The sequence below is a fragment of the Agelaius phoeniceus genome, chromosome 32 (genome assembly GCF_051311805.1).
Source record: "Agelaius phoeniceus isolate bAgePho1 chromosome 32, bAgePho1.hap1, whole genome shotgun sequence".
Lineage (NCBI taxonomy): Eukaryota > Metazoa > Chordata > Aves > Passeriformes > Icteridae > Agelaius > Agelaius phoeniceus.
Genome location: NC_135296.1, coordinates 669,758 through 691,999, shown reverse-complemented (window position 1 = coordinate 691,999; position 22,242 = coordinate 669,758). Strand labels below are relative to the sequence as shown.

At 51.6% G+C, this 22,242-nt stretch overlaps 1 protein-coding gene and 1 long non-coding RNA gene across 5 annotated transcripts; both read right to left on the bottom strand.

Annotated features, from left to right (window-relative positions):
• Positions 1 to 418: 418 nt before the first annotated feature.
• PPAN (peter pan homolog) lies at positions 419 to 22,167 on the bottom strand. Of its 4 annotated transcripts, none has more exons than XM_077192274.1 (13): positions 21,820 to 22,167; positions 21,282 to 21,452; positions 17,760 to 17,861; positions 16,365 to 16,415; positions 13,403 to 13,576; positions 11,287 to 11,363; positions 9,553 to 9,660; positions 5,534 to 5,657; positions 3,976 to 4,054; positions 3,205 to 3,334; positions 1,787 to 1,986; positions 853 to 1,005; positions 419 to 789 (listed from the first exon to the last, which is right to left on the bottom strand). In XM_077192274.1, the coding sequence occupies exons 1-13, from the start codon at positions 21,835 to 21,837 to the stop codon at positions 419 to 421; spliced, it is 1,758 nt and encodes a 585-aa protein (XP_077048389.1). In that variant the 5' UTR covers positions 21,838 to 22,167. The 4 variants fall into 4 exon arrangements, with proteins under 4 accessions (XP_077048389.1, XP_077048388.1, XP_077048387.1 ...); XM_077192273.1 differs by having other exon boundaries at positions 419 to 852; positions 895 to 1,005; XM_077192272.1 differs by having other exon boundaries at positions 419 to 1,005; positions 9,553 to 9,657.
• LOC143696284 (uncharacterized) lies at positions 5,056 to 5,508 on the bottom strand. Its single transcript, XR_013185720.1, has 3 exons — positions 5,490 to 5,508; positions 5,201 to 5,244; positions 5,056 to 5,147 (listed from the first exon to the last, which is right to left on the bottom strand). It is a non-coding gene; the product is annotated as an uncharacterized LOC143696284 (long non-coding RNA).
• Positions 22,168 to 22,242: the final 75 nt, after the last annotated feature.

The window sequence follows — 22,242 nt, the reverse complement described above, 5'->3', positions numbered from 1 at the left end:
GGGGGGAAAAGTGGGATTTGGGGCTGAGAGAGGAGATTTTGGGTGGGAGAAGTGGGATTTGGGGTGGGAAAAGTGAATTTTCCTGGAAAAAAGAGCAACCCGAGTTCTTGGGGTGAATCCAACTTTATTCCTCCCTCTTCTTTCACCTTTTTTTTGGGGTTTTTTTCCCATTTTTCTGGGATTTTTTCCCCACATTTTTCCTCTTTTTTTGTTGTTTTCCCCCATTTTTTTGGGGTTATTTCCCCTGGATTTGGGGGAATCCCAGCAGGGAAAAGCTGAGGGAACTTTGGGGGATCCCAAAATTTTTTCTGGAAATCCCAAAATTCTGTTGGACCCCAAAATCCATCCCGGAGACCCCAAATTCCCGACCCCATTGGGATCAGGGGGGTCCCAAATTCCCCAAATTTTTTCCCCCCTCTCAGTTTTTCCTTTTTCGGGCTCGTCCTGGCCGAGGGAAATTTGGGATTTTCTGGGGGCTCAGGAGCTTCCCACGAGGGGATTTGGGATTTTTGGGGTGTCCCGGGTGGGATTTGGGATTTTTGGGGTGTCCTGGGGAAGATTTGGGATTTTTGGGGTGTCCCGGGTGGGATCTGGAGGTTCCAGGTTGGGATTTTGGGGTTTCCTGTTGGGATTTGGGGGTTCCAGGTTTCCTGGGGTGGGATTTGGGGTTTTTGGGGTGTCCTGGGTGGGATTTTGGGGTTCTCTGTTGGGATTTTGGGGTGCCACGACGAAATTTGGGATTTCCAGGTTGGGATTTTGGGGTTCCAGGGTGAGATTTTTGGGATCCAGGTGTGAATTTTGGGGTTCCAGGGGTGGATTTTGGGGTTCCAGGGGTGGATTTTTGGGATCCAGGTGTGAATTTTGGGGTTCCTGGGGTGGATTTTGGGGTTCCAGGGGTGGATTTTGGGGTTCCTGGGGTGGATTTTGGGCTCCTCTTCCGTCGTTTCCGGGCTCGGGGCGCGGCCGAGGGGCTTCGCTTCCTCTTGGAGCTGCCAGGGAACAAATCTGGGGAAAAAAGAGGGAAAAATGGGAATTTAGAGGGGAACAAATGGGATTTGGGGGGAAAAATTGGGATTTGGGGGGAAAGAATTGGGATTTGGGGGGGAAAAATTGGGATTTGGGGAGAAAAAATGGAATTTAGGGATGGAAAATTGGGATTTAAGAGAATAAAAATGGGATTGGGGGGAAAAAAAGGTTTGGGTTAGGGAAAAAAAGGAATTTAGGAATAAAGTTTTGGGATTTGGGGGGAAAATTTGGGATTTGTGGTGCCAGGAGGGCCCCGGAAGTGTCAGAGCGTTTACTTTGATCCCAAATCATGGAAATTCAGGAATTTTGGCATCATCAGCCACTTCCGGGGAGGGAAACCCCAAAATCACCTGGAACCTCCCCAAAATTCACCTGGAAACCCCAAAATTCACCTGGAAACCCCAAAATCACCTGGATACTCCCCAAATCCCCCATTACACCCCCAAAACTCACCTGGGGTCCCCCAAAACTCACCTGAAAACCCCAAAATTCACCTGGAGCCCCCCAAAATTCACCTGGAGCCCCCCAAAACTCACCTGGATCCTCCCCAAATCCCCCATTACACCCCCTAAAACTCACCTGGAGCCCCCCCAAATTCACCTGAAAACCCCAAAATTTCCTTTTCTTCCCCCCAAAACTCACCTGGAACACCCCAAAACTCACCTGGAGCCCCCCAAATTTCACCTGAAACCTCCCCAAATTTCACCTGAAACCCCCAAATTCCCTTTTCTTGCCCCAACCCCCCCTGCCCTGGTCTCACCTGGCTCAGGCTCCTCCCCCAGCTCCTCCCTGTAATATTCGGCCTCGTCCTCCTCCTCCTCCGACGCCTCAGCCTCAGGTGCGCCCGGGTCCTCGGCGTCGCTGTCACCTCCAGGGCCACCTGCGGGGCCACCTGGGCCACCCCCGCTGCCACCTGCGGGGCCACCTGGGGCCCGGCCCATCCCGGCCAGGCTGCGCTCCCTGAGAGGGACAGGTGGGGACAGGTGAGGGACAGGGGAGGACAGGGGAGGGACAGGGGAGGGGGACAGGGGAGGGGGACAGGGGAGGGACAGGTGAGACAGGGGAGGGACAGGTGAGGGACAGGGGAGGGGGACAGGGGAGGGACAGGTGAGACACAGGTGAGGGGGACAGGGGACGGACAGGTGGGGACAGGTGAGACAGGTGGGGACAGGTGAGACAGGGGAGGGACAGGTGAGACAGGGGAGGGACAGGTGGGGACAGGGGGAGACGGGAGGGACAGGTGGGGACAGGAGGGGATAGGGGAGGGGGACAGGTGGGGACAGGTGGGGACAGGTGAGGGACAGGGGAGGGGGACAGGTGAGACAGGGGAGGAGGGCAGGTGGGGACAGATGAGGACAGGTGGGGACAGGTAGGGACAGGTGGGGACAGGGGACGGACAGGTGGGGACAGGGGAGGGGGACAGGTGAGGACAGGGGAGGGACGGGTGGGGACAGGTGGGGACAGGTGGGGGGGACAGGTGGGGACACTTGGGGGACCCTCACCTGTGTCACCTTTCTGCCCCCATCTGGAGAACGCCCACCTGTCCCTCACCCGGCAGGACCCTGCCACCTTCAAGTGTCCCTGTCACACCTGTCCCTGTCCCTGTCCCAGTCTCATCTGTCCCTGTGTCTCACCTGTCCCCGTCCCTGTCCCCTAAGTCTCACCTGTCTGTGTCTCACCTGTCCCTGTCCCCTGTATCTCACCTGTCCCCCCAGTCTCACCTGGCCCTGTCCCTGTCCCCTCACCTGTCCCGTGTCTCACCTGTCCCTGTCCCTGTCCCAGTCTCATCTGTCCCTGTCCCCCCTGTCTCACCTGTCCCCGTCCCTGTCCCCTCACCTGTCCCCCCTGTCTCACCTGTCCCTGTCCCTGTCCCTGTCCCCTCACCTGTCCCCTGTCCCTGTCCCTGTCCCTGTCCCCTCACCTGTCCCGTGTCTCACCTGTCCCTGTCCCTGTCCCTGGGTCTCACCTGTCCCTGTCCCTGTCCCTGTCCCTGTCCCCTCACCTGTCCCCATGTCTCACCTGTCCCAGTCTCACCTGTCCCTGTCCCCTCACCTGTCCCTGTCCCTGTCCCAGTCTCACCTGTCCCTGTCCCTGTCCCCTCACCTGTCCCTGTCCCTGTCCCCTCACCTGTCCCGTGTCTCACCTGTCCCTGTCCCTGTCCCTGTCCCCGTGTCTCACCTGTGCCGTTCCCGCTGTTTCCGTTTCCTCTCCAGGTTCTGCTCCTGCTGCCGCCTCCGCTCCGCCCTCACCTGGAGCCGCCGCTCGCGCCGGGCCAGGAGCTCCCGGAGCTCCTCCTCCCCTTTGGGGGCTGCAGGTGAAACACGCCCGGGTTACACCTGGGTTACACCTGGGTTACACCGGGGATACACCTGGGTTACACCTGGGTTACACCTGGGTTACACCTGAGATACCTGGGTTACACCTGGGTTACACCGGGGATACACCGGGGTTACACCTGGGATACACCTGGGATACCTGGGATACACCGGGGTTACACCTGGGTTACACATGGGTTACACCCGGGTTACACCCGGGTTACACCTGGGTTACACCTGGGTTACACCGGGGTTACACCTGGGTTACACCAGGGATACACCCGGGTTACACCGGGGATACACCTGAGATACCTGCGATACACCTGGGTTACACCGGGGATACACCTGGGTTACACCCGGGTTACACCTGGGATACACCTGAGATACCTGGGATACACCTGAGATACACCTGAGATACATCTGAGATACCTGGGATACACCAGGGTTACACCTGGGATACACCTGGGATACACCCGGGTTACACCGGGGTTACACCGGGGATAGGTGTCCCCTATCCCTGTCCCAGGTGTGTCCCCAGGTGTCCCCAGGCGTGTCCCAGGTGTCCCTCACCTGTCCCAGGTGTGTCCCCAGGTGTCCCCAGGTGTCCCTCACCTGTCCCAGCTGTGTCACTCACCCAGGCCATGGTAGAGGACGTTGCCCTGGCCCAGCCCCTCCTCCACCTTCAGCAGCTGCAGCGTCAGACGGGGCCCGATCTGGGACAGACGGGGACAGGGACAGACGGACACGGGGACAGGGGGACACGGGGACAGGGACAGACGGACACGGGGGGGACAGGGACAGGGACAGACGGACACAGGGGGGACAAACGGACACGGGGACAGAGGGACACGGGGACAGACGGACACGGGGGGGACAGGGGGACAGACGGACACGGGGACAGACGGACACAGGGACAGAGGGACACGGGGACAGATGGACATGGGGACAGAGGGACATGGGGACAGGGACAGGGACAGACGGACACGGGGGGGACAGGGACAGGGACAGACGGACACGGGGACAGGGACAGACGGACACGGGGACAGACGGACACGGGGACAGGGACAGACGGACACGGGGACAGAGGGACACGGGGGGGACAGGGACAGACAGGGGACAGGGGGACACTCGGTCAGTGTCACAGCGCTCTGCTGTGTCACCCCATTGATGTCCCCATTGACCCCTCAGTGTCCCCATTGATGTCCCCAGTGTCCCCAATGTCACCTCAGTCAATCTGATGGCACTCTGCTGTGTCACCCCACTGTCCCCATTGATGTCCCCATTGGTGTCACCTCAGTCAATCTGATGGCACTCTGCTGTGTCACCCCATTGTCCCCAATGTCACCTCAGTCAGTCTGATGGCACTCTGCTGTGTCACCCCATGGATGTCCCCATTGTCCCCATTGATGTCCCCAATGTCACCTCAGTCAGTCTGATGGCACTCTGCTGTGTCACCCCAGTGTCACCTCAGTCAATCTGATGGCGCTCTGCTGTGTCACCCCAGTGTCCCCAATGTCCCCTCAATGTCCCCAATGTCACCTCAGTCAATCTGATGGCACTCTGCTGTGTCACCCCATGGATGTCCCCATTGTCCCCTCAATGTCCCCAATGTCACCTCAGTCAGTCTGATGGCACTCTGCTGTGTCACCCCAATGTCACCTCAGTCAGTCTGATGGCACTCTGCTGTGTCACCCCATTGTCCCCTCAGTGTCCCCAATGTCCCCATTGTCCCCAATGTCACCTCAGTCAATCTGATGGCACTCTGCTGTGTCACCCCAGTGTCCCCATTGATGTCCCCAATGTCACCTCAGTCAATCTGATGGCACTCTGCTGTGTCACCCCAGTGTCCCCAATGTCACCTCAGTCAGTCTGATGGCACTCTGCTGTGTCACCCCAATGTCACCTCAGTCAATCTGATGGCGCTCTGCTGTGTCACCCCATTGTCCCCATTGTCACCTCAGTCAGTCTGATGGCACTCTGCTGTGTCACCCCATTGTCCCCAGTGTCCCCAATGTCCCCAATGTCCCCTCAATGTCCCCATTGTCACCTCAGTCAGTCTGATGGCACTTTGCTGTGTCACCCCAAGGATGTCCCCATTGATGTCCCCAATGTCACCTCAGTCAATCTGATGGCGCTCTGCTGTGTCACCCCATGGATGTCCCCATTGTCCCCATTGATGTCCCCAATGTCACCTCAGTCAGTCTGATGGCACTCTGCTGTGTCACCGCGTTCCCACGCCCGGCGCAGTTCTGGGGCAGTTCCAGAACGTTCTGGGACCCGTCCGGCTCCGCTTCGCTCTCGGACAGGACAACGTCCCTGGGGAGGGGACAGGGACAGGACAGGTGACACAGGGACAGGGGACAGGGACACCTCTGGGACAGGACAACGTCCCTGGGGAGGGGACAGGGACAGGGACAGGTGACACAGGGACAGGGGACAGGGACACCTCTGGGACAGGACAACGTCCCTGGGGAGGGGACAGGGACAGGGACAGGTGACACAGGGACAGGGGACAGGGACACCTCTGGGACAGGACAACGTCCCTGGGGAGGGGACAGGGACAGGTGACACAGGGACAGGACAGGGGACACAGGGACAGGGACACTGGGACAGGGACACTGGGACAGGGACACTGGGACAGGACAACGTCCCTGGGGAGGGGACAGGGATGGGTGACACAGGGACAGGGGACAGGGACAGGGACACCTCTGGGACAGGACAGGTGACACAGGGACAGGGGACACAGGGACAGGACAGGACAACGTCCCTGGGGAGGGGACAGGGACAGGTGACACAGGGACAGGGGACAGGTGACACAGGGACACTGGGACAGGACAACGTCCCTGGGCAGGGGACAGGGACAGGGACAGGTGACACAGGGACAGGACAGGGGACACCTCTGGGGGACAGGGGACACAGGGACAGGACAACGTCCCTGGGGAGGGGACAGGGACGGGTGACACAGGTGACACCTCTGGGGGACAGGGGACACCGGGACAGGGGACACCTCTGGCACAGGGGACATCTCTGGAGGTGTCCCCAGTGTCCCCATGTCCCCCCCAGTGTCCCCATGAGCAGTTGGCTGATGTCCCTGGGATGTCCCCAAGCTGTCCCTGATGTCCCCAAGGTGTCCTGGGTGTCCCCAAGGTGTCCCCAATGTACCCTGTGAGCAGCTGGCTGATGTCCCTGTGATGTCCCCAATGTCCCCAGGGTGTCCCTGTGATGTCCCCAATGTCCCCAATGTCCCCAAGGTACCCCATCAGGAGCTGGCTGATGTCATCCATCCTGCCCAGGTGTCCCCAATGTCCCCAAGGTGTCCCCAATGTCCCCAATGTGTCCCCAATGTCCCCATTGTCCCCAAGGTGTCCCCAAGGTGTCCCCAATGTCCCCAAGGTGTCCCCATACCCCATCAGGAGCTGGCTGATGTCGTCCATCCTGCCCAGGTGTCCCCAATGTCCCCAAGGTGTCCCCATTGTCCCCAATGTCCCCAATGTCCCCAAGGTGTCCCCAATGTCCCCAAGGTGTCCCCATACCCCATCAGGAGCTGGCTGATGTCCCTGTGATGTCCCCAATGTCCCCAAGGTGTCCCCAATGTCCCCAATGTCCCCATACCCTGTGAGCAGCTGGCTGATGTCTCTGTGATGTCCCCAAGGTGTCCCCAATGTCCCCAATGTCCCCAAGGTGTCCCCAATGTCCCCATACCCCGTCAGGAGCTGGCTGATGTCGTCCATCCTGCCCAGGTGTCCCCATTGTCCCCATTGTCCCCAATGTCCCCAATGTCCCCAAGGTGTCCCCAATGTCCCCAAGGTGTCCCCAATGTCCCTGTGATGTCCCCAATGTCCCCAAGGTGTCCTCAATGTCCCCATACCCCATCAGGAGCTGGCTGATGTCGTCCATCCTGCCCAGGTGTCCCCAATGTCCCCAAGGTGTCCCCAATGTCCCCAATGTCCCCATACCCCGTCAGGAGCTGGCTGATGTCCCTGTGATGTCCCCAATGTCCCCAATGTCCCCAAGGTGTCCCCATTGCCCCAATGTCCCCAATGTGTCCCCAATGTCCCCAAGGTGTCCCCAATGTACCCCATCAGGAGCTGGCTGATGTCGTCCATCCTGCCCAGGTGTCCCCAATGTCCCTGTGATGTCCCCAATGTCCCCAAGGTGTCCCCAAGGTGTCCCCAAGGTGTCCCCAAGGTGTCCCCAATGTCCCCAAGGTGTCCCCAAAGTGTCCCCATACCCCGTCAGGAGCTGGCTGATGTCCCTGTGATGTCCCCAAGGTGTCCCCAATGTCCCCAATGTCCCCAATGTCCCCATACCCCGTCAGGAGCTGGCTGATGTTGTCCATCCTGCCCAGGTGTCCCCAATGTCCCCAATGTCCCCAAGGTGTCCCCAAGGTGTCCCCAATGTCCCCAATGTCCCCAAGGTGTCCCCAATGTCCCCAAGGTGTCCCCATACCCCGTCAGGAGCTGGCTGATGTCGTCCATCCTGCCCAGGTGTCCCCAAGGTGTCCCCATTGTCCCCAATGTCCCCAATATCCCCAATGTCCCTGTGATGTCCCCAAGGTGTCCCCATTGTCCCCAATGTCCCCATTGTCCCCAGTGTCCCCAATGTACCCCGTCAGGAGCTGGCTGATGTCGTCCATCCTGCCCAGGTGTCCCCAAGGTGTCCCCAATGTCCCCAATGTCCCCAAGATGTCCCCAAGGTGTCCCCAATGTCCCCAATGTCCCCAAGGTGTCCCCATTGTCCCCAATGTCCCCAAGGTGTCCCCAATGTCCCCAAGGTGTCCCCAATGTCCCCAATGTCCCCAAGGTGTCCCCAATGTCCCCAATGTCCCCAATGTCCCCAAGGTGTCCCCAATGTCCCCAATGTCCCCAAGGTGTCCCCAATGTCCCCAATGTCCCCAATGTCCCCAAGGTGTCCCCAATGTCCCCAATGTCCCCAATGTCCCCAAGGTGTCCCCAATGTTCCCGTGGTGTCCCCAATGTACCCCATCAGGAGCTGGCTGATGTCGTCCATCCTGCCCAGGTGTCCCCAATGTCCCTGTGATGTCCCCATTGTCCCCAATGTCCCCAAGGTGTCCCCAGTGTCCCTGTGGTGTCCCCAATGTCCCCATTGTGCCCAAGGTGTCCCCAATGTCCCCAAGGTGTCCCCAATGTCCCCAATGTCCCCAAGGTGTCCCCAATGTCCCCAATGTCCCCAATGTCCCCAATGTCCCCAAGGTGTCCCCAAGGTGTCCCCAATGTCCCCAATGTCCCCAATGTACCCCATCAGGAGCTGGCTGATGTCGTCCATCCTGCCCAGGTGTCCCTGTGGTGTCCCCAAGGTGTCCCCAAGGTGTCCCCAAGGTGTCCCCAATGTCCCTGTGATGTCCCCAATGTCCCCATACCCTGTCAGGAGCTGGCTGATGTCGTCCATCCTGCCCAGGTGTCCCCAATGTCCCCAATGTCCCCAATGTCCCCAGGGTGTCCCCAATGTCCCCAATATCCCCAATGTCCCCAAGGTGTCCCCAATGTCCCCAAGGTGTCCCCAATGTCCCCATACCCCATCAGGAGCTGGCTGATGTCGTCCATCCTGCCCAGGTGTCCCCAATGTCCCCAATGTCCCCAATGTCCCCAACGTCCCCAATGTCCCCAAGGTGTCCCCATTGTCCCCATTGTCCCCAATGTCCCCAATGTCCCTGTGATGTCCCCAATGTCCCCAATGTCCCCATACCCCATCAGGAGCTGGCTGATGTCGTCCATCCTGCCCAGGTGTCCCCAATGTCCCCAATGTCCCCAATGTCCCCAATGTCCCCAATGTCCCCATTGTCCCCAATGTCCCCAAGGTGTCCCCAAGGTGTCCCCAAGGTGTCCCCATACCCCATCAGGAGCTGGCTGATGTCGTCCATCCTGCCCAGGTGTCCCCATTGTCCCCAATGTCCCCAAGGTGTCCCCAAGGTGTCCCCAATGTCCCCAATGTCCCCAAGGTGTCCCCAAGGTGTCCCTGTGATGTCCCCATTGTCCCCAATGTCCCCAAGGTGTCCCCAAGGTGTCCCCATTGTCCCCAATGTCCCCAAGGTGTCCCCATTGTCCCCATACCCCATCAGGAGCTGGCTGATGTCGTCCATCCTGCCCAGGTGTCCCCATTGTCCCCAATGTCCCCAATGTCCCCAAGGTGTCCCCAATGTCCCCAATGTCCCCAATGTCCCCAAGGTGTCCCCAAGGTGTCCCCAGTGTACCCCATCAGGAGCTGGCTGATGTCGTCCATCCTGCCCAGGTTCGGGAATTTCTCCTGGAGAATTTTCCGGAGCCCCCGGCTGAGCCCCACGGGCACCACCTGGACACTGCTGGAAATGGGGGAAAAATGGGAAAAATGGGAAAAATGGGAAAAAAATGGGAATTTGGGAATGGGGAACCACCTGGACACTGCTGGGAATGGGGGAAAAACGGGAAAAATGGGAAAAATGGGAAAAAAATGGGAAAAATTGGGAATTTGGGAATGGGGAAGGACCTGGACACTGCTGGGAATGGGGGAAAAATGGGGAAAATGGGAAAAAATGGGGAAAAATTGGGAATTTGGGAATGGGGAACCACCTGGACACTGCTGGAAATGGGGGGAAACGGGGGAATTTGGGAAAAATGGGGGAAAAATGGGAAAAATTGGGAAAAATTGGGAATTTGGGAATGGGGAACCACCTGGACACTGCTGGAAATGGGGGAAAAACGGGGGAATTTGGGAAAAATGGGGAAAATGGGGAAAAATGGGAAAAATGGGAAAAATTGGGAAAAAAATGGGAAAAAATGGGAAAAATTTGGGAATTTGGGAATGGGGAAGCACCTGGACACTGCTGGAAATGGGGGGAAAACGGGGAAAAATGGGAAAAATGGGGAAAAAAGGGAAAAAAATGGGAATTTGGGAATGGGGAACCACCTGGACACTGCTGGAAATGGGGGAAAAACGGGGAAAAATGGGAAAAATGGGGAAAAATGGGGAAAAAATGGGAATTTGGGAATGGGGAACCACCTGGACACTGCTGGGAATGGGGGAAAAATGGGGGAATTTGGGAAAAATGGGAAAAAATTGGGAAAAATGGGGAAAAAATGGGGAAAAATTGGGGGAAAATGGGGAAAAAAAGGGGAAAAATGGGGGGAAAATGGGAGAAAAATGGGGAAAAAAGTGAAAAAATGGGGAAAAATGGGAAAAATGGGGAAAAATTGGGAATTTGGGAATGGGGAACCACCTGGACACTGCTGGAAATGGGGAATTTGGGAAAAATGGGAAAAATGGGAAAAATGGGAATTTGGGGATTTTGGGAATTTGGGAATTCAGGATTTTGGGTAATTTGGGATTTTGGGGATTTGGGGAATTGGGGATTTGGGATTTTGGGGATTTTGGGAATTCAGGATTTTGGGATTTGGGTAATTTGGGAATTTGGAATTCGGGAATTGGGAATTTGGGATTTTGGGGAAATTGGGAATTCAGGAATTTGGGATTTGGGAATTTGAGGATTTGGGATTTGGGTAATTTGGGATTTTGGGGATTTTGGGATTTGGGAATTTGGGGATTTTGGGAATTTGGGAATTCAGGATTTTGGGTAATTTGGGATTTTGGGATTTGGGAATTTGGGGCTTTTGGGATTTGGGAATTCAGGATTTTGGGTAATTTGGGATTTTGGGAATTTGGGATTTGGGGATTTTGAGAATTCAGGAATTGAGGAAATTGGGAATTCAGGATTTTGGGTAATTTGGGAATTTGGGGATTTTGGGAATTCAGGATTTTGGGATTTTGGGATTTGGGAATTTGGGGCTTTTGGGATTTGGGAATTTGGGGATTTTGAGAATTCAGAACTTTGAGAATTGGGGACGTTGGGATTTTGGAAATTTGGAATGCAGGAATTCGGGAATTGGGGAAATTGGGAATTCAGGATTTTGGGAATTTGGGAATTCGGGATTTTGGGATTTTGCGCTCTCACTAGTGTCGGAATTCCAGGAGCTGGGAGTCGGCGTCGTAGGAGATCAGCAAACAGCGACGGATGGAGTTCAGGTTCACCTGGGATGGGAAAAACGGGAAAAAATGGGAAAAAACGGGAAAAAAATGGGAAAAAATGGGAAAAAAACGGGAAAAAATGGGAAAAAACGGGAAAAAAATGGGAAAAAATGGGAAAAAGTGGGAAAAAACGGGAAAAAAATGGGAAAAAATGGGAAAATGGGAATGGGGAAAATCCCCTTTTCTCTGTTCCCAGACCCCAATCCCCTTTTCCTGCCCCTCTCCCCATTTTCCCAAATCCCAGCTCCCGAATTCCCAGATAAATCCCAGACAATTCCCAGATAAATCCCAGACAATTCCCAGATAATTCCAGGTAAAATTCTGGGTAAAATTCCTGGGATAATTCCAAGGTAATTCCCAGATAATTCCTGGTTAACTCCCAATTAATTCCCAGATAATTCCCAGGCAATCCTCAAATAATTCCCAAATAATTCTGGGACAATTCCCAGATAATTCCCAATTTATTCCTGATAAATTCCCCAGATAATTCCCAAATAATTCTGGGACAATTCCAATTAATTCCCAACTAAATCCTGATTAATTCCCAATTAATTCCCACATATTTCCCATATAATTCCTGATTAATGCCCACATAACTCCCAATTAATTCCTGATTAATTCCCAGGTAATTCCCGATTAATTCCTGATTAATTCACAATTAATTCCTGATAAATTTCCAGATAATTCCCATATAACTCTTGATTAATTCCCACATAATTCCTGGTTAATTCCTGATTAATTCCCAATTAATTCCCATACAATTCCCGATTAATTCCCACATAATTCCCCATTAAATCCTGGATAATTCCCAATTAATTCCCAATTAATTTCCATATAATTCCCATATAACTCTTGATTAATTCCCACATAATCCCTGGTTAATTCCTGATTAATTCCCAATTAATTCTTGATTAATTCCCAATTAATTCCCAGATAATTCCCATACAATTCCCGATTAATTCCCACATAATCCCCAATTAATTCCCACATAATTCCCAATTAATTCTTGAATAATTCCCATACAATTCCCAATTAAATCCCGATTAATTCCCGATTAATTCCCAATTAATTCCTGATTCATTCCCGAGTAATTCCCACGAATTCCCAGCTAATTCCCAGATACTTCCCACATAATTCCTGATTAATTCCCACAAAATTCCTGATTCATTCCCAATTAATTCCCACATAGTTCCCAGATAACTCCTGATTAATTCCCACATAATTTTTAACTAATTCCCACATAATTCCCGATTAATTCCCAATTAAATCCCGATTAATTCCCACAGAATTCCCGGATAATTCCCAGATACTTCCCACATAATTCCTGATTAAGTCCCACAAAATTTCTGGTTAATTCCTGATAAATTCCCACATAATTCCCAATTAATTCCTGATTAATTCCCAATTAATTCCTGATTAATTCACATACAATTCCCGATTAATTCCTACATAATTCCCCATTAAATCCTGGATAATTCCCATACAATTCCCAATTAATTCCTGATTAATTCCCAATTAAATCCTGATTCACTCCCAATTAATTCCCACGAATTCCCGGATAATTCCCAGATATTTCCCACAAAATTCCTGATTAATTCCCAATTAATTCCCGATTAATTCCTGATTAATTCCCAATTAATTCCCAATTAAATCCTGATTCATTCCCAATTAACTCCCACGAATTCCCGGATAATTCCCAGATATTTCCCACATAATTCCTGATTAATTCCCACAAAATTCCTGATTAATTCCCAATTAAATCCCGATTAATTCCCGATTAATTCCCAATTAAATCCTGATTCATTCCCGATTAATTCCCACGAATTCCCGGATAATTCCCAGATACTTCCCACATAATTCCTGATTAATTCCCACAAAATTCCTGATTGATTCCCAATTAATTCCCACATAATTCCCATACAATCCCCAATTAAATCCTGATTAATTCCCAATTAAATCCCGATGCATTCCCACAGAATTCCCAGACATTTCCCACGTGATCCCCAGGGAATTGGGGCAGGGATTCCGGAACATTCCCTGACCCTGTGGACGTTGAGGGCCGGGAACATCCCCTGGAACATCCCGGCCATGAGCCTGAGCTCCGCCCGCGCCCGCGCCCCAAAATTGCCCAGCACCAGCAACGGGGGGTGCAGGAACTGCTGCTCGTGCATGCGGTGCCTCCTGAGGGCCGAGACCACGTCCCGCACCAGGGAGTACTGGAATGGGGAAAAAAAGGGAAAAAAATCATTAAAATTCCATTAAAATCCCATAAAATCCATTTAATCCCATTAAAATCTCATTAAAATCCCATTAAAATCCCATTAAAATCCACCCCCAGGAGCCCCTGAACCAGGTGGTGCCTCCTGAGGGCCGAGACCACGTCCCGCACCAGCGAGTACTGGAATGGGGCAGAAAACGGGAAAAAAAACATTAAAATCCTGAAAAAAATTCATTAAAATCCATTTAATCCCATTAAAATCCCATTAAAATCCACCCCCAGGAGCCCCAGAACCAGGCGGTGCCGCCGCAGGGCCGAGACCACGTCCCGCACCAGGGAGTGCTGGAACGGGGCAGAAAACGGGAAAAAAATCATTAAAATTCCATTAAAATTCCATAAAATCCCATCAAAATCCATTTAATCCCATTAAAATCCACCCCAGAATCTCCACGGTGCCTCCTGAGGGCCGAGACCACATCCCGCACCAGGGAGTGCTGGAACGGGCAAAAAAAGGGGAAAAACGGGGAAAAAACCATTAAAATTCCATTAAAATCTCATAAAATCCCATTAAAATCCCATAAAATCCATTGAATCCCATTAAAATCCAGCCCAGAATCACAAAAATCCACCCCAGAATGTCCGCGGTGCCTCCTGAGGGCCGAGACCACGGCCCGCACCAGCGAGTACTGGAATGGGCAAAAAAAGGGAAAAATGGGGAAAAAAAGGGAAAAAAAATCATTAAAATCCATTTAATCCCATTAAAATCCCATTAAAATCCATTTGATCCCATTAAAATCCCATTAAAATCCCATTAAAATCCAGCCCAGAATCACAAAAATCCACCCCAGAATGTCCGCGGTGCCTCCTGAGGGCCGAGACCACGGCCCACACCAGGGAGTGCTGGAACGGGGCAGAAAACGGGAAAAACGGGAAAAAAATCATTAAAATCCTGAAAAAAATCCATTAAAATCCCATTAAAATCCATTTAGTCCCATTAAAATCCCATTAAAATCCACCCCAGGAGCCCCAGAACCAGGCGGTGCCTCCTGAGGGCCGAGACCACAGCCCACACCAGGGAGTGCTGGAACGGGGCAAAAAACGGGAAAAATGGGAAAAAAAATCATTAAAATCCTGAAAAAAATCCATTAAAATCCATTTAATCCCATTAAAATTCCATTAAAATCCACCCCAAGGAGCCCCAGAACTGCTGCTCGTGCATGCGGTGCCGCCGCAGCGCCGAGACCACGTCCCGCACCAGCGAGTACTGGAATGGGCAAAAAAAAGGGGAAAAATGGGGAAAAAAAGGGAAAAAATATCATTAAAATCCACTTAATCACTTAAAATTCCATGAAAATTCCCTTAAAATCCCATTAAAATCCACCCCAGAATCACAAAAATCCCCCCAGAATGTCCACGGTGCCTCCTGAGGGCCAAGACCACGTCCCGCACCAGGGAAGGCTGGAATGGGGCAAAAAATGGGAAAAATGGGGAAAAAAAGGGAAAAAATATCATTAAAATCCACTTAATCCCATTAAAATTCCATTAAAATCCACCCCAAGGAGCCCCAGAACTGCTGCTCGTGCATGCGGTGCCGCCGCAGGGCCGAGACCACGGCCCACACCAGGGAGTACTGGAATGGGCAAAAAACGGGAAAAATGGGAAAAAAAACATTAAAATTCCATTAAAATCTCATAAAATCCCATTAAAATCCATTCAATCCCATTAAAATCTCATTAAAATCCATTTAATTCCATTAAAATCCCCCCAGAATCTCCACGGTGCCTCCTGAGGGCCGAGACCACGTCCGGCACCAGGGAGGGCTGGAATGGGGCAAAAAATGGGAAAAATGGGAAAAAAAATCATTAAAATCCTGAAAAAATCATTAGAATCTCATTAAAAATCCATTAAAATTCCATTTAATCCCATTAAAATCCCATTAAAATCCACCCCCAGGAGCCCCAGAACCAGGCGGTGCCGCCTGAGGGCCGACACCACGTCCCGCACCAGGGAGTGCTGGAATGGGGCAAAAAAGGGGAAAAATGGGAAAAAAATCCTTAAAATCCTGAAAAAATCATTAAAATCCTGAAAAAAATCATTAAAATTTCATTAAAATTCCATTAAAATTCCATTAAAATCCACCCCAGAATCACAAAAATCCCCCCAGAATCTCTGTGGTGCCTCCTGAGGGCCGAGACCACGTCCCGCACCAGGGAGTGCTGGAATGGGGCAAAAAAGGGGAAAAATTGGGGAAAGACCATTAAAATCCTGAAAAAATCATTAAAATCCTGAAAAAATCATTAAAATCCTGAAAAAGTCATTAAAATCTCATTAAAATCCCACCAAAATCCCATAAAAATCCACCCCAGAATCACAAAAATCCCCCCAGAACCAGGCGGTGCCTCCTGAGGGCCGAGACCACGTCCCAGACCAGGGAGTGCTGGAATGGGGCAAAAAAGGGGAAAAATTGGGAAAAAAATGGGGAAAAATGGGATTGAATCCAAAGGAAAATGAAAAATAATCCATTTATACCCCAAAAAATCAGCCCAGAATCCCCCAAAAAATTCCAAATCCCCAAAAAATTCCCAAATCCCCAAAAAATCCCAAATTCTGCATCAGGGAGTGCTGGGGAAGGAGGAATAATGAGATGGAATCCCAAAGAAATCCTGGAATTCTCTCTGGAATGTGCAAAAATCACCCCAGAATTCCCAAAAAAATCCAACCCTGGGATGAATCCCTCCCCCAGAATTCCCAAAAAATCCCAAAATTCCCAGAATTCCTGGACGCACCTGCAGCACTTTGAAGGTCAGGGTGGGACCCCCGGGCAGCCGGAAAATTTTCTGGGAAAGAGGAAAAGATTCAGGAATGGGAAAAATCCGGGAAATTCCAGAAAAATCCTGGAAAAATCCTCAGAAAAATCCCAGGAAAATTCTGGGAAAAATGCCAGGAAAATTCCCATCAAAATCCTGGGAAAATTCTCAGAAAATTCCCAGAAAAATGCTGGGAAAAATTCCAGGAAAATCCTGGAAAAAAACCCTGGGAAAATTCCTGGAGAAATCCTGTGAAAATTCTCAGTAAAATCCTGGGGAAATTCCCAGAAAAATCCCAGGGAAAATTTGGGAAAATCCTGGAAAAATTCTGGGAAATTCCTCAGAAAATTCCCAAGAAAATCCTGATAAAATCCCAGTAAAATCCTGTGAAAATTCCTGGTAAAATCCCAGTAAAATCCTGGGAAAATACCAGAAAATCCTTGAAAAAATTCAGGAAAAAAATCCTGGAATATTCCTGGGAAAATTCCACAAAACTCCCATAAAAAATCCTGGGTAAACCTCAGAAAATTCCTGGGAAAATCCTGGAAAAAATTCTGGAAAAATCCCAGGAAAAACATCCTGGGAAAATCCCAGGGAAATAATGGGAAAATCCCAGAAAAAAAAATTTAAAAAATCCCAGAAACATCTGGGAAAAAATCCCATAAAAATCATGGGAAAATCCCAGAAAAATCCTCAGAAAAATCCTGGAAAATTCCCTGAAAAATTCCAGAAAAAATCAAAAAAATTCCCCCCCCAAAAATCCCTGAAAAATCCTGGAAAACTCCCTGAAAATCCTGGAAAATTCCCTGAAAAATCCCGGAAAAAATCAAAAAAATTCCCCCCAAAAAATCCCAGAAAAATCCTGGAAAATTCCCTGAAAAATCCCGGAAAAAATAAAAAAAATTCCCCCCAAAAAATCCAGAAAAATCCTGGAAAATCCTCAGAAAAATCCTGGAAAATTCCCTGAAAAAATCCAGAAAAAATCAAAAAAATTCCCCCCAAAAAATCCCAGAAAAATCCTGGAAAATTCCCTGAAAAATCCTGGAAAATTCCCTGAAAAATTCCAGAAAAAATAAAAAAAATTCCCCCCAAAAAATCCCAGAAAAATCCTGGAAAATTCCCTGAAAATCCTGGAAAATTCCCATTAAAATCCCATAAAAATTCCCAACCCCAAACCCCAAAATCCCAAAAACCCCAAGCCCCATCCCGGACCCATCAGAGCGTTTACTTTGGGATCAATCACAGAATTTGGGATCAATCTGGAAAATTCTTCATCCTCTGGGTCCGGGAGGGATTTGGGACCCCCTGGAATTGCCCAAAATTCCTAAAATTGCCCAAAATTCCTAAAATTGCCCAAATTCCCGGGATTCTCACCAGGTTGACGCCGGTTTGGGATTTGCTGAGCACCAGGAACTGGGTGACCCCCAAGGGCCCGGCCACGGCCACCAGGTCCCGCAGGGAATTGCTCCGGCGCACCTGGAAAATCCCAAAATTCCAGAATCCCGGAATTCCTGAGGGATCCCAGAAATCCTGGAGGAGGAACCTCGGAATTCCAGAGAAAAACCTCAAAATTCCTGGGAAAAACCTCAAAATTCCTGGGAAAAAACCTGAAATTCTTGGGAAAAAAACATGAAAATTCCTGGGGAAAAAACCCCTGAAATTCCTGGGAAATCCCAACCAATTCCAGAATCCCGGAATTCCTGAGGGATCCCAGAAATCCTGGAAGAGGAACCTCGAAATTCCTGGGGAAAACCTCAGAATTCCAGAGAAAAACCCCGAAATTTCTGGGGAAAAACCCCAAAATTCCTGGGAAAAAAACCTGAAATTCTTGGGAAAAAACTCAAAATTCCTGCAAGAGAAACCTCGAAATTCCAGAGAAAAAACCCCAAAATTCCTGGGAAAAAAACCCCAAAATTCCTGGGAAAAAAACCCCTTAAATTCCTGGGAAAAAACCTGAAATTCCTGGGAAAAAACCCTGAAATTCCTGGGAAAAAAACCCAAAATTCCTGGAAAATCCCAAAATTCCAGAATCCCGGAATTCCTGAGGGATCCCAGAAATCCTGGAAGAGAAACCTTGAAATTCCAGAGAGAAACCTCGAAATTCCTGGGAAAAAACTCAAAATTCCTGGGAAAAAACCTGAAATTCTTGGGGAAAAAACCCCAAAACTTCTGGAAGAAAAACCTCGAAATTCCAGAGAAAAACCTCGAAATTCCTGGGAAAAAAACCCTAAATTCCTGGAAAATTCCAGAATCCCGTAATTCCTGAGGGATCCCAGAAATCCTGGAAGAGGAACCTCGGAATTCCAGAGAGAAACCTCGAAATTCCTGGGAAAAAACCCTGAAATTCCTGGGAAAAAACCTCAAAATTCCTGGGAAAAAAACCCCCAAAATTCCTGCAAGAGAAACCTCAAAATTCCAGAGAAAAACCTGAAATTCTTGGGAAAAAAAACCCTGAAATTCCTGGGAAAAAACCCCGAAATTTCTGGAAGAGAAAACTCAAAATTCCTGGGAAAAAAACCCTGAAATTCCTGGGAAATCCCAAAATCCCTGAATCCCAAAATTCCCGAATCCCAAAGTTCCTGAATCCCAGAATTCCCGAATCCCAAATTCTGAAAATCCCCCAAAAGTCCTGGAATAGAAACCTCAAAATTCCTGGGAAAAAAAACCCTGAAATTCCTGGGAAATCCCAAAATTCCCGAATCCCAAATTCCGAAAATTGCCCCCAAAAGTCCTGGAAGAGAAACCTCAAAATTCCTGGGAAAAAACCCCAAAATTCCTGGAAAAGAAACCTCAAAATTCCTGGGAAAAAAACCCTGAAATTCCTGGGAAATCCCAAAATTCCTGAATCCCAAATTCTTAAATCCCAAATTCCAAAAATCCCAAAAAAATCCTGGCCGTGAAGGGCTCCAGGACCCCCCTGAGCCCATTCCCAGTGTCCCCAGTACCCCAATGTCCCCATTCCCAGTGTCCTGAATCCCCATTCCCAGTGATCCCAATGTCCCAAATGTGTCCCCAGGTGTGTCCCCAAGGTGTCCCCAAGGTGTCCCCAAGGTGTCCCCCGGGTGTCACCTGCAGGTTTCTGACCATGAAGGGCTCCAGGACCCTCCTGAGCCCATTCCCAGTGTCCCAAATCCCCATTCCCAGTGCCCCCAGTACCCCAATGTCCCCATTCCCAGTGTCCCAAATCCCCATTCCCAGTGATCCCAATGTCCCAAATGTGTCCCCAGGTGTGTCCCCAAGGTCCCCAAGGTGTCCCCCGGGTGTCACCTGCAGGTTCCTGACCATGAAGGGCTCCAGAACCCCCCTGAGCCCATTTCCAGTGTCCCAAATCCCCATTCCCAGTGTCCCGAATCCCCAATGTCCCCATTCCCAGTGTCCCCAGTACCCCAATGTTCCATTCCCAGTGATCCCAATGTCCCAGGTGTGTCCCCAGGTGTGTCCCCAGGTGTGTCCCCAAGGTGTCCCCCGGGTGTCACCTGCAGGTTCCTGGTCGTGAAGGGCTCCAGGTCCCTCCTGAGCCCATTCCCAGTGTCCCAATGTCCGCAATCCCAGTGTCCCCAGTATCCAAATGTCCCCATTCCCAGTGTCCCAAATCCCCAATGTCCTCAATCCCAGTGATCCCAACGTCCCAAATGTGTCCCCAGGTGTGTCCCCAAGGTCCCCCGGGTGTCACCTGCAGGTTCCTGGCCATGAACGGCTCCAGGACCCTCCTGAGCTCATTCCCAGTGTCCCAATGTCCCCATTCCCAGTGTCCCCAGTACCCCAATGTCCCCATTCCCAGTGTCCCGAATCCCCAATGTCCCCATTCCCAGTGTCCCGAATCCCCATTCCCAGTGATCCCAATGTCCCCCAAGGTGTCCCCAAGGTGTCCCCAATGTCCCCCGGGTGTCACCTGCAGGTTCCTGGCCATGAAGGGCTCCAGGACCCTCCTGAGCCCATTCCCAGTGTCCTGAATCCCCATTCCCAGTGATCCCAATGTCCCAAATGTGTCCCCAAATGTGTCCCCAAGGTGTCCCCCCAGTGTCACCTGCAGGTTCCTGGCCGTGAACGGCTCCAGGTCCCTCCTGAGCCCATTCCCAGTGTCCCAATATCCCCATTCCCAGTGTCCCCAGTACCCCAATGTCCCCATTCCCAGTGATCCCAACGTCCCAAATGTGTCCCCAGGTGTGTCCCCAAGGTGTCCCCCGGGTGTCACCTGCAGGTTCCTGGTCGTGAAGGGCTCCAGAACCCCCCTGAGCCCATTCCCAGTGTCCCCAGTACCCCAATGTCCCCATTTCCAGTGATCCCAATGTCCCCAGGTGTGTCCCCAAGGTGTCCCCAAGGTGTCCCCCGGGTGTCACCTGCAGGTTCCTGGCCGGGAAGGGCTCCAGAACCCCCCTGAGCCCATTCCCAGTGATCCCAATGTCCCAGGTGTGTCCCCAGGTATGTCCCCAATGTCCCCAAATGTGTCCCCAAGGTGTCCCCCGGGTGTCACCTGCAGGTTCCTGGCTGTGAAGGGCTCCAGGACCCTCCTGAGCCCATTCCCAGTGTCCCAATGTCCCCATTCCCAGTGTCCCCAGTACCCCAATGTCCCCATTCCCAGTGTCCCCAGTACCCCAATGTCCCCAATCCCAGTGATCCCAAATCCCCATTCCCAGTGTCCTGAATCCCCAATCCCAGTGATCCCAATGTCCCAAATGTGTCCCCAAATGTGTCCCCAAAGTGTCCCCAGTGTCCCCCGGGTGTCACCTGCAGGTTCCTGGCCGTGAAGGGCTCCAGGACCCTCCTGAGCCCATTCCCAGTGTCCCAAATCCCCAATCCCAGTGTCCCCAGTACCCCAATGTCCCCATTCCCAGTGATCCCAATGTCCCAAATGTGTCCCCAAATGTGTCCCCAAGGTGTCCCCCCGGGTGTCACCTGCAGGTTCCTGGCCGTGAAGGGCTCCAGGACCCTCCTGAGATCCTTGCAGAGGCTCCTGAGGCTCCTCCCGGGCCGGCCCCGGGGAAACACGAACGAGTGAGGGACGGAGGAGAATTCCTGCTCCGAGCGCAGCCGGGCCTGGGCGCGCTGCTGCCGCTGGAAACGGCTCTGAAAGGGTTAAAAACATCCTCCATTATCCCCAAAAATCCAAAAATTTGGGAATGCCCATCCTGAGAAACCCCAAAATCCGGGAGTTTCCAGCCCCTCCCAACGCTGAAATCCCGTTTTCGCCTCTCCAGAATGGGCTGGAAACTCCAAAATTTGGGATTTCCGAGACCCCCTCCCCCCGATCCCACTTTTCCCCTCACGATTCCCAAAATTTTGGGATTTTTCCCCAAAATTTTGCGATCCCGCCGCTTTTTTCGCCACTCCCGCCACTCCCGACCCCCCGCTGCTCCCCTGACCCTTCCCCGTCCCGGTTTTTCTCGGTTTTTCCCGGTTTTTTCCCATTTTTTCCCGTTTTTTTCCCCCCGACCTTCCCGGGCCGCCCCATCCCGCCGCGGCCGCGTGTCCTCGCTACTTCCGGTGTGTCCCCAGCGCCTTCCGGGCACTTCCGGTGTGTCACTTCCGTTTCCTTCCGGGTTTCATGTGTTTCCCCGAACTTGAGTTCCGGCGGTTTTGTTGCCCCGTTGGTTTGGGGCCAAAATCCAAAAAAAATCCCCAAAAAATCCCCCAAAAATCCCAAAAATGCCCCAAAATCCCTCCCAGGGAGCCCAAAGTCCCCGGCGCGGCAGTGAATGAGAAAGGGAGACTGTGGGAGGAGTTTTGGGTTTAATGGAGAAGCCCAATGACCCCTCAAGTGTGGACGAGACTCCGAAAAATCCCCAAAATCCCCCAAAATTCCCCCAAAATTCCCCCTAGAATTCCCTAAAATTCCCAAGATCCCCCAAAGTTCCCC

Bases quoted from the DNA above. Each gene is read 5' to 3' on its own strand.
- PPAN (XM_077192271.1), bottom strand. The intron at 17,862-21,281 runs GTGACACCCGGG...GGGATTTTCCAG, and splicing joins TCACGGCCAGGAACCTGCAG to GTGCGCCGGAGCAATTCCCT. The intron at 11,364-13,402 runs GTCAGGGAATGT...TTCCCATCCCAG, and splicing joins CGGCCCTCAACGTCCACAGG to GTGAACCTGAACTCCATCCG.